A 12,090-nucleotide genomic window follows, 5' to 3' on the forward strand; every position below is an offset into this window, starting at 1 on the left:
AGAGCATAAAAGACCAGTGCTGGATAATTTTTTCAGTTTTGGATAAATCCTGAAAAATGTTTTACCTGTTCTTTTTTCATCTTTTTCTTTGGCACCGGGTCTGTGCCTTTCTCCGACTCTGACCGACTTCGTACAGACCTCCTCTGTTGTTTTCTTTCCAACAAACCTGGGGAAAAACATCAGATGTAATACAAGAATTCCCCTTCTCAGTGCAATTAAACCTACATTTAATGTTTTTTTATTTATTATGCACATCATGCTCTCCTTTGCAACATTGGAAACTCAGTACATTGTCACTTGAGTGAGGATAACTCAAAAAATGTCCTCTTATGGTATTTAGTGTTTTATCATGCAAAGCATCTTAGGATGCATACTAAAAAAATCATTTGAGCCAATCTAGGCTGAAGAGAACTTTGTGGTTTATGGAACCACTGATTAATTTTCTCTCCCCCTTTGGACTTTTGAATCAGATCAGATTTACCGGGGTCTGCCACTTTTCATGCAACAAGTCCCAAAAGAGGGTCAGTGTCAACTGGTAACACAGCTCTCGACGATCAGGAAGGTTCAGCAAACTGATGATGCCCTGGTGAACTCAAGCCCGCTTAATCCGAGCAAGCTTGCGCATTTGTGTGCTGCTGCTTATAGAAACCATCACAGTGGCTAATGATACATCCTAGATTTCAACTGGAAAACTCCAGGCCATGAGGCTCAATCTCCAATCTAAACAAGCACTCATTGACTGAACCACTCAGGGGGCTCCAGGATTCAAATCTTTTAGCTCTCTAAAGCAAACGTACGACAGGAACTTTAAACAGAGCATTGGGAGACAGGCCTAGATCAGATTTGATACAACAGTAACCGTCTTTTTGGATCTTTGGACAAGAAAATACACCCATTTTAATGTACATCCATTTCCTCAGAAGCTGAGATGATACATTAACAGCCTTCCTATGAAATCCCAAAGAGAATGCTATATATTGAATGGAAAGACTACACTGCTGATGCTTAGTCAGCTTCTCAAAACATATGTATGCAGCTTGAAACAGAAAAACAACTGAAGGAATGCAAGGTAGTATGGGTTTCTAAAACGCTTAAGAAATCTGTTTTATACACTTGGGGATCCCAAGTTGTAGCAACATTCAACAGATGTTGTGGTTTTCAATATAACTAAAAAAAAGCTTTTATAAAAAGAACAAGGATGCTTCACCCATAAGTGAATGATGAAAAAGGACTCTAATGAAAAACAGGCCATTTCCAGTCAAGAGGAATGGAAGTCTTCAGAAACAGCAAAGACAGAGGAAAATGTGACAACAAACCACAGGAAATTTTGAAAAACATTTCCAAGGCAGATAGGTTTTACAAAACAAAATTTCAGGGCAGATCTAAACTCATTCCATCTTGTGGGCAAACCTGTATTAGGGAAAATCAAAGGAGGAACGTCTTCCTTATAAAACAAGCACTGAAAAGCAAATAATTACAAACACCCTTTCAAAACATTGTTAAGTTTATTAGAAATAAGAATGGATTTCCAACTTCCACTGGATTACACATTTGTAGGATGTGATGAAATGAAAAGATGATGATCAATAACACAAAGCTGTCACATCTTGGAGGTACCTGAAGACACCTCTGCAGTGGAAGAGTGCTGTACCATTCCTGGGTCACTCCTACGTCCAACAGGTGACACAAGCCTCTCCTGCTCCTTGGAGCTCATCTCAGGTTTGCTACTTGCTCCCTGCAGAAAGAGAAACACAAATAGAGAGGTTGTCTGGTTTAACACAACGCTTCTGTCATAGAGCAGATGGCATAACATGCATGCTTAAAAAAAGACATCTCACAACAATCACTCTAAATTCAAAACTTTATTTTAATCACAATAAACCAAAGCAAAGTCTGACATTTACTCCAATATACTCGTCCTTCATCAGAAGTAAAAGCTGGGGCCTTCTCCACTCTTAAACTACAATCAATAGTTCAGATGACAAACATGACAATTAATTATTAATCGTCACATTCAATTAGGCGTAAAAAATAAAAGTTAAACAGACAAGAGAAACATACAAGATTCACACTATAAAGACTTTCTATACAAAGTTCATTATGAATTTAAATGTAAATTTGAGAGGAAACTCTAAATTGAATAGGCCTAGATTGGATTAAGATAAACCTAGCGAAGAATAGCATATTTATACACTACTTTCTTAGTAGAGCTAAGAATTTGAAGAATTAGATAAAAACAGATCTGTCACATAATGAACAGAAAACCAACACTTTCATTACTGCTTTCTGGTAAATACCAATGTAGAAAATGCAATCAACATTGTTATCCCAAGAAAACTTAAGTGCTTTTTTATCCCAGGTCAGGATTGCGATTTGAAGGGTGATTAATTGTAATTCTTTGCAATAATATCTACTGTCTCTGCAAATGATAAAAATCTGTGAATGTAGGAATGCAAAGAACGTAAAGTTTGGACTACTCTTACTTCAGAATGTGATGCAAAGATGGCACAACATTACAGGTCTATTTTATTTTGGAACTGAAAAGATAAAACAGTTTAGATGAGGGAATTTTCTTAAGAGAAACACATTGGATTTATCATCTAAAAACATTAACACCTTGGGGATTTCAATGTAAGATTGATAAGAGTGTTGATCTTTAACATTTTTTCTGTGAACCTTGCCGTTTCTACTTCTTTACACTTATTCAAACGGATAATTCCATGTAATACAGTACTAGGTTTTTCTATATCCAATCCAGGCTGACTGGATCATATATACAAGTTTGAAGTGTTTCCTTAGAAGATATAAAAAATGGCAAATTCAAGATGAACCTTATATTTGGTAATGTGAACCTTGCATCTTATTCCAATTATTCTTAATCAAATGCTTAGACAGATTATAAATTAGTACTTATTCAACTGTATTGTCATTGTAAGAATCAAGCTAACCTCTACAAGCTACACATCAATGTTGTTGAAGCCTATACGCTGGATTAAATGAAGAAATGGCAGGACAAGATCCTTAGATCAATTGGCTAGTAGCAAACAAAAGAGCTATATGAGACAAATGGCAGCCTCTAGTTTGTAACCTTGAGGTCCTATCTGAGAGAACACCTGCTTTTATCTCCAATGAAGGTCAGCTATTTTCAGCCAAAATTGATCCCTATTTGGTGGCCACATCTTGATTCCATTGCTACTGGTTGAGCTCCTTCATGCCTTTTGCTGTAACACCTGCTTGATGGACTACCAAGTGCACAAGTTACTCCTTTACTTGTTGATTAAGTGTAATGTACTAATTACCAGTAATATGAATTTTAAACTCATATGAACGTCCAAAGGTAATGGCTTGTGGGAGTACCGGCCTGCAAGGACCACATTTCCCAGGATCCTCTGCCACAATGAGCTGCAGGAAGCAAACTGGCCAGGTGACTGTTTAAAAAGCAGGAAGAGGAAGCTTCCAGTATTAGTCTGTTTGTGTGAGTGGATGGCTACTATCTGAGGGGTTTGAGGGTAGAACGCCACTCACCAGAGGGATAAGGACTTACCTGTAGATGTGGGCTAAAAGATTTGCAAGTTTCTGGTAAAGGAGTAGTGAGTTCTGAACTTTAGGAAACTTTATGAAAGATTTTAGAAAGAGACTGTTCTGAGAATTTTGTTTTCATGTCTGGTAAGCAATTTGGTTCATGGTTGTGCTGTTCCTATCACTGGTGTTTCCAACCTTACAGCTCTGTGTTTGGGGTGTCTGTTGGCCTAGAGCAGCCCATTTTAAAGATCCTGTTATGACACGCCCCACATTATGTCACACAGTATTTTAAATTGTGAAAAACTTTCAAGACGAAACTGCCGAATTTTGACAAAAAGAAACAAAGAGCTTGTACCCTGGGGGGGCAGACCGGCTGATCGCTGGGCTTGTCCTCTCCTTCAGATTCCTGCGGAGAGGGAGTCCTGTCCCTTGGCAGAGGCCAGTCGCACTTCTGGATCTCCACGTTCAGCTTCTTCATGGTTATGGAGAGCGGGAGGAGCTTTCTGGCAGCGGCTGTCTTCCAGGCTGTTTTAACTGGGGGCTGCTGAGCCCCCTGGTCTTTGGGCTCCTCCGACGGCTGGTTTTGGGGTACAGGGCAGCGCGGCTGCTGCTCGTCTTGCTCCGGTTGTGCCGGCTGCGGAGGCTCCTCGGAGTTCGTCATGCTGCACTGCCTTCTGGGCTGCTGCCGGCGTGGCGGGAGGCCGGGCCTGGCGGAGCTCACCTCCCCCGAGGGGTCAGGTCGCGGGCTGGAAACGGCACTGCGAGTTCGCCGGGCTCTCCTGTTGTCAGCCTTGGAGGTGGGTTTTTCTGCGGGGGGCGGAGATGTTTCTGGTTCTTTGTCCACGTAGATGAAGGTGTAGTTCTCTATCCTCTCCTCCCGGGTCATCTGGAAGGCATCCTCCGCGTGGCCGATCCCTACCTCCCACTGAGCACGCTCCCTCTGGGGAATCGGTTTGAGGAGCTGGGGAGAGGAAACAAATGTATCCCCGTCACACGTCTGTAACTTGAGGAAATGGGGGGCTTGGGGGCGATAGAGAAAGGTTTTGCTTTTTTATAATCTGCCTTCCTTATGCTACCTCCTAAATTCTAGTGTCCTAAATTCAGACAAAAAGGTCAAAAAAGAGGAAAAGATTACTCAGTGTATACATTCAATACAAATTCAATGCCCCAGTATAGTGACGGGGACACTATACTTTCAAAAAGGTGCTGTCCTTCGGATGAGATGAGAAACCGAGGTCCTGACTCTCCATGGTCATTAAAAATCCCCGGGAATTTCTTGAAAAGAAAGGGGTGTTAACCTGGCATCCTGGCCAACTTTCCCATTGGCCTTTACCAGTCATGGCCTCCTAATAATCCCCATCTCTGAATTGGCTTCATCACTCTGTTCTCCTCCCCACTGATATCTCATGTGTGGTGAGTGTTCTGGTGCACTATGGCTGCCGTCGCCTCATAACAAGGTTATGTGTACACATAACCCCAGGTGGGGCTACACATTGGTGGAGGGGATCCCCGTTACCTGTAAAAGCACTTTGAGTGGAGTGTCCAGAAAAGTGCAAGGAATTATAATTATATAACACTTATATAGATATATTTATACCTATATATAGGAAGATATCTTAAACTTTCAAGATATAATATATGAACTTCTGTTTTGTGAATTTGACCACTTTCACATTAAGGCCGCAACCTTTCACTCACAAAACAAAAATTTAAGCTAAAGACCTACAGCATACTTCGAGAACAATGCCTTGGTATGTCAAGCTGCGTCTTGAGTACCTTGTGTCTTTCTGCAGGATTTGAGGCTCGCCGGAGGGTGTCTGCCTGCAGCTGCTCAAACTGGTGTCGCCCTTGATATACAACTACCCTCTTCTCGTGGATCCACGCCCTTTCAGGAACACTCCCAAAAAACTGCACATGATACTCCCTGTGACCTGCGCACAAACCAGAAAGGTAGGCTAGTGCACATTTGGAGAAAGGCTATAATGCAATTAAACATCATTTTACATCTGTACTGCCCTTCATAGCAGTGAGATAAATAAGATTCCCATTCTGGTGCCATTTTAGGTTTTACAAGCTACAGAAAATCAAATTAAAAGTTTTAAGATTTTTACCATTTATCATCTATGCAAAACTAATAAAACAGCATGAAATATTACACATCTAGCATCTGCCTATAAACAAGAACCTGCATCTCATAACATCTGGCTTTGCTCAGTCTGTTGTTGAACAGGAGCTATCCCTGTAAACTTTCAAAGTAATTCACAGAGAGAACCAGAAAGCTATTCTGCATTTACATACAGAACATGCTAATGTTACAACGGAATTGAACAGGACAAGAGCAGACCATCATAAAATTAATTAAGATGGAAATGTAGATGTGTAACATATAAGAAAACATCCCTTCATTAAATAAACATATAAATGTTTAAATTACAGAAACAACTGCAATTTTCATATTTTGTATTACAATCAATAAGGTAACTGAGCCTCAGCACAGCCCTCAATATTTATAGTACTTTCTAGCACAATATCAAATCTGTGTGATCACACTTTTACTGCAGAACAGGAGTGTCTGAAATAAATCTTGAATCTGCTAAATTATTGCTGCCCGAAAAATTTGATCAAGACCTAGAAAATCTAGACTTTGTGGGATTCTGTATGTTACCTCTAGTGTTTATCCTGGTATGAACATCTGACTGTGGATCACAAGATACCATGCAAGGCCACCAAGGGTACGTCCCAACCTTTGCCCAGACCAAATCACCGACTTCATGGTCCTTACAACAACCAGTACCTGTTATAACTGTAGGAAAGTGCTTCTGAATCTGCCAAGAAACAGAAAGTTAAACACAGTTCTTGTTACCACCTTTGGACCTGAGAAGAGACCAACACAGCAGTGCATTTTAAAAACCCACAGGAACAGGCACACCATTCTCCATAAAACTATCTGGAGATTAAAAATATTCATAAATCACATCTGGAGAATCACAGATATACCACTTTTTCAGAAGAAAAATGACTTATTGCAAGAAAGACAAGTTCATTCCATCCTTTTTTTTCCACTTCTTTCTAAGCACATTTCCTATCTAAGCAAGTTGCTGGATTGTAGATTATATTATACAGCATTCCTTTTAAATCTAAGGTGAAGCAGATTAGAGCATGATAATGTTTTATTTATCCACCTGCACACAGAATGAGAACACCAGATGTGCAGCAGGAGAACATGATGATCTAATTCAGGACATTGTAATTTTCTGGGGCTTCACAAGTTCATAATCTATGCAAGTTATTTATTCAGGTAAATATAAGAGATGGAAGATGACAACCCCCCAAAAATTTAATAACTATATAATGACATTTGCAACCTATTCTCTCATAAGGCTCGTCTAATTTAATTTTCCATTATTTATGTACCAGTATATAAGTTTTTCATGTGATGAAATGTAATTGAAATACTTTACATAACCATATCTCCATTGGTAATTAAGAGCAAGATCATGTCTTGACTTACTCCTAGGAAGGTCCCTTTTAGAGACTGTCACTAAGAAGTACTTTGTAAAGTCTTATTTTGGATAGCATGTCTCATTTAATTTGATATATTTCTTTAAAAAAAATAACGAAACAAAAAAAATATTTCTTAAATATTACACTTATGTAAACAATACTACTGCTCAGTTCTACCCTATTCACACAAGCAAACTTTAAACACACACAAGCCATATTACAAAAGGGTATTTTAACATTGAAGCAATTGTTTCCCATTATTATTAAAATCAATTCTGAGGTGGAGCCTTGCTAATGTGCAGATCATTCATCTGTATTCTAGGGAAAATAATCAAATGAGCAGCTTAGATTAGGCAGAGAAAGGCTCGGCGCTCACTTTGTGTTCCTTAGGTTCTGCTTCGGGACATGTACGGTTCCTGGGTGAAAACTCGAGCTTGGGCCTGTGCACATCCAATGGCTCACAAAGCGGCTCTGGAACTGGCTCAGGAGCTGGCTCCGGAACACACAACTCGTGCTGCTGTTGCTGGTCCTCCGGGTCCCTGTGCAAACTGTGCCTGCTGCTCTTTTTCCTCTTCTCCTTCTTCCTCTCGTGCCTCCTGCGGGACGCTTCGCTGGCCTGGAACTCGTGCAGCAGGTCCCCGCACAGCGAGGACTCGAAGAGCTCTCTGCCGTTCTGGTAGGTCTTGATGATCTTCAGCTTGATCTCGGGAGAGCTGGTTTTCTTGGGCGTGGCGGGCGGCTGTGGATGGGGTGGGGAGGTGATGATGGTGGCTAAGGAGGGAGGAGGCGAGGAGGGGAGAAGCAGCGGTGGAGGAGGGGGCAGTACGGACGGGTTCATGTGAGGTGGAGGAGGGTGAGGGTGAGGGTGATGGTGGTGGTGGTGGTGTTGCTGCTGCTGCTGCTGTGGCTGATGATGAGGGTGATGATGATGTGTAGCGGAAGGGGAAGAAGGGGAAGGGGGTTTCTCCTGCACAACAGGGGCTCTCAACACAGTGTTCTCTCCTTGCAGCAGGCAATGATCGCTGTAGCTGCGAATGGCACTGTAGCCGTTTGCAGAGCCATTGGGGAACTGAGAATACATGGCGTACTTGGCCTGCGGCTCATAGAGGCTGACATTGGGCGGGTAGCCATTGGTGACAACAGGCAGGTCTTCTGCAGCTGAGGGGGGATAAGAGAAACCCGACTCCAGGGCAGTTTCGTAGGCAGACGGCCCCCCGTCTTCCCCATTGTCACTCCCGGCATCATACACGTCCTCCTGGCGGATGTTAGCCGAGTCAATGAGTTGAGGTGGTTGCTGAATTGTGTTTCCCATGATCCCTTGCATGAAAGAGAAGGAGAAATCCATTGTTCTGCTCCAGCATCCTTAACTTTCCCTTTCTCTTACAGGGCCTGCAAGAAACACAAATGAAGATGACAAAAAAAAACAAAGGAAACATTTCAACATGCTTGTCAATCAGAGAGTGGGTTTGAGTTAATAATTCAAGCCTTAATTTGGATTTATAAGAAAATAACATTTCATAATGGAAAAAAACAAACAGCAACCACAGTAGGTTGGAAGGAATAAAATAATGCCTTTCCTTTTTATATAAAAAACAATGATGCATAAAAGCAATATAATTTCACGTGACAAAAATTATAGCAAAGACGATTACAGTATATGGCAAAGTACTGTATTTATTCATGTCTTGTTTCAAGGTGATACTGATATCAACTGATAGCTCTTTGTAGTACACATTATATGTTTGTTTGTTTATAAAGAAAAATACAACAGTTAAGCACTCTGTAGCCAGACAGGTTTTATGAACTTAAGGTCACATTACTCCTGTTCAGGACCAGGCAGTCCTGGTCCTGAAAGGCCAGTGTGTCTACAGTTTTCATTTTGACTCATTCTCTCTTATTGACATAAACAAGATCATTATTGATCTACTGGCCCAATACATTACATCACTGGTAATTACATGATTGGTAATTGGTCACTTAAATACATCTCCCAGGTCATCAGATGCTGCTGCATTGAGAGCTAGCAAATCAGCACGTACACATGCCCCCCAAGACCAGGACTGCCCTTTCCTGGTTTACTTACTTACACTTGAGCAGAAACTAATATTAAAGTACTCAATTAAATGTCCTATTAAATTAAATTTCCTATATCTATTTTTCTTAATTTTGTATATGCTACATATTGTAATTTTATATCATTTGCATTTGAAAACTGTCAAACTATCATGGAGGATTTTAAAATGCAGTACTGATATGCTTTCATTTCCCCCCCCCCCACATTTAGCTGCAACTGCAGACAGGAACAAGTCGTTAGCTCCACAACACATTAAATATAAAGGGCATTTCTGCAGGTACTGATACTAAGAAACATAAACATCAGCCTTATTTGAATAGTTATCGCCTTCAAAACACTAAAGTAAAAAGCAAAGTGTGCCGGTAGCCATATCACCCTGCAACTCACAACTGGCAACCCAGTTGGTCAGTACCTGGATGGGAGACCTCCTGGGAAAAACCAAGGCTGCAGCTGGAAGAGGTGTTAGTGGGGCCAGCAGGGGAGTGCTCACCCTGCAGACCATCTGGGTCCTAATGCCCCAGTATAGTGACGATCCTTTGGATGAGATGTAAAACCAAGGTCCTGACTCTCTGTGGTCATTAAAAATCCCATGGTGTTTCTTAAAAAGAGTAGGGATGTAACCCCGGCGTCCTGGCCTAATTTCCCATTGGCCCTTACCAATCATGGCTTCCTAACAGTCCCCTTCTATGAACTGGCTTCATTACTCTGCTCTCCTCCCCACTGATAGCTGATGTGTGGTGAGTGTTCTGGTGCACTATGGCTGGTGGGATCACACCATCCAGGGAGTCCCCATTACCTGTAAAGTGCTTTGAGTGGAGTGTCCAGAAAAGCGCTATATAAGTGTAAGTTATTATTATTATTATTATTATTATTATTATTATTATTATTATTAAACACCACTTCTTCCAAAGAATCACTGCCAATATTCAAGAATCAAGAGAGGAGACATACTTCCCTATCCACGAATGTTTTCTGCCACACTGTGTACACCCATTTTCCCTTTTTAAATGCAATACCACGATTAACTTTCAAGTGTCAACCAATCAGAGCAGGACCGTCTAAATGAGTGCCCATAGGCACTGTGATTTTTTTTTTTTTGCTGCTGTATCATTGTAAGATGGTATATTTGCATCACGATTAGATGGAAAATGCTTTATGAAAACAGGCCAAAATGCACTGAACTAATTAAACGCAAACCTCCAATGAACAGTAGTGTTGTGAGGGGCAAAGCTGTGCTGTATGAGATTATTAAACACTTACTGCAAAACACCAACAGCTCAGTTACAACAATTTCAAGCAGCTCAAGCAGTGTTTTCCGGATGGTTATTTGCAAAAGAGTAGACTTCTTAAAGGGCATAATGTTTAAAAAGTGCTTCACGTGGCTATACATGCCTGATAACGGCAGTTGATGTTGCTTATCTCTTGCAAAATCATGTGTGTTTAGTGTATGAAATTGCCATTGCAGATAAAGAACAATTGCACTTAACAGGTTTTAAAATACCACATGGTGACATTTGACCAGACATGAAAGGCTTGGGTAAAACTAAAAACACCTTTGTACTTTGTGGTGGGAAGAGTCTTACTCATATAGTTTCTTACAAGAAGGAAATGCTTGAAACTCTAAGGAAGTCACTGCGACCTCAGACAGAAAGAGAGAAGGAGAAACTCTCAACTTGTTTTTTCTCCCAAAGTAATTTTTCAACCTACTTAAATGGCAGCTGAATTTATCATAACATAACTATGTTTGTCAGTGTAATGTAACAAAATGATTGCATATAAATTTGAAGGTACTGTATCACTGAAATAACCAATGTAATCATGTCATGAAATACATCTGCAATTCCAACAACTTAATTTACCTATTGATACATTAGGTCAACCAAAGAACACTAATGTTATATCAGAAGGAATGCTATGAAAAGCACTTCTGATTTCATTGCTTACATAAGGAAAAACACCCCACAACCACAGCTGCCTTGTACAAAATGAAGAATTTCTTGTGCAAGAAGTTCAGTGGTTCATGATCAGCACAAGCTTGCTATCCAAAAAACGGATGCAGTGGCAGCCACAACTTTGAAGTACTTCAAGTGCCACTTTCCTGGAGATGTTATCACCAGCTTGAATGAACAGAACACCACTACAATGTACAAATGCACAAGGTTTAGTTTACCAAACGTAACAGTAATAGGGTTGGGGGCTTTTCTGTAGTCTGCACAGCGAATTCTACATTTTACAGAGATTTGATTCATTTCAGATCTGACAAGATGCTGGCTCTTCTGTAAGGGTTTCAGGTGCTGAGACGCAAATGTCTTATGTTGTTTGAAGTCCACAACTCTCTACAAAATGACACAACATCAGAGGACCAGAACAAAATCTTCAGCACCAGATGTACAAGAGATAGTGGTGAGAAAAACCTGAAATGGATTTGCCTGCTCTATAACTGGAGAGCCATACCATCTGCAATCAACTGCCTGTTTACCTCAACCCTTTTGATTTTCATGAACATTTCTATAAATGTCTCTATGTTTACCAACGGGAGAAATGGCTAGACTGTGATTTCTAGATCAGAATGACTAGTATTAGGGAGACAGGGGTAGTCAAAGGTGACCCATTTTGGACCCCTCACACTACCAAAGATATCCGTATCCTCATTACACATAAACCATAAAGGGTAATTTTGACATAATTTTAAAACTATTTTATCATTTCTGTGTAGGCAATTTTTTTTGACAGGGTAGCCTCTGCTTTTCCCATTCTTCCATATATTGTTGTTTAGATCCCTGTTCTTTTTCTTTCTCCTGAGGGTTCCGAGTTGTGCCATACTGGTTGAGGAATAGCAGACACTGACAACCAGGGTGTTAAGTCGGGTGAAAACTTGTGACTGCGAGGCTCACAGTGCCAGGTTGGTTGAGTTCGTATGGAATGGACCAGAGCCTTATTTTAAAACTTCTTCACCGAGAAGCTGTTGACACATACACAAAAGAAAAACA

General features: G+C 40.7%; 1 protein-coding gene across 3 annotated transcripts in view; it reads right to left on the reverse strand.

The window, feature by feature from the left end:
* nsd3 (nuclear receptor binding SET domain protein 3) overlaps positions 1-12,090 on the reverse strand; it is a 41,238-nt gene that overhangs the window by 25,386 nt on the left and 3,762 nt on the right. For all 3 annotated transcript variants that reach the window (XM_015340236.2, XM_015340227.2, XM_006625496.3), the window contains exons 2-7: positions 7,403-8,415; positions 6,188-6,347; positions 5,299-5,453; positions 3,878-4,483; positions 1,618-1,735; positions 66-166 (exon numbers count right to left, since the gene is read on the reverse strand). In XM_015340236.2, coding sequence (XP_015195722.2) covers positions 66-166; positions 1,618-1,735; positions 3,878-4,483; positions 5,299-5,453; positions 6,188-6,347; positions 7,403-8,371 — 2,109 coding nt within the window. In that variant the 5' untranslated portion in view covers positions 8,372-8,415. The remainder of the gene's footprint in view (positions 1-65; positions 167-1,617; positions 1,736-3,877; positions 4,484-5,298; positions 5,454-6,187; positions 6,348-7,402; positions 8,416-12,090) is intronic.

Source organism: Lepisosteus oculatus, chromosome 2, assembly GCF_040954835.1.
Source record: "Lepisosteus oculatus isolate fLepOcu1 chromosome 2, fLepOcu1.hap2, whole genome shotgun sequence".
Classification (NCBI taxonomy): Eukaryota; Metazoa; Chordata; class Actinopteri; order Semionotiformes; family Lepisosteidae; genus Lepisosteus; species Lepisosteus oculatus.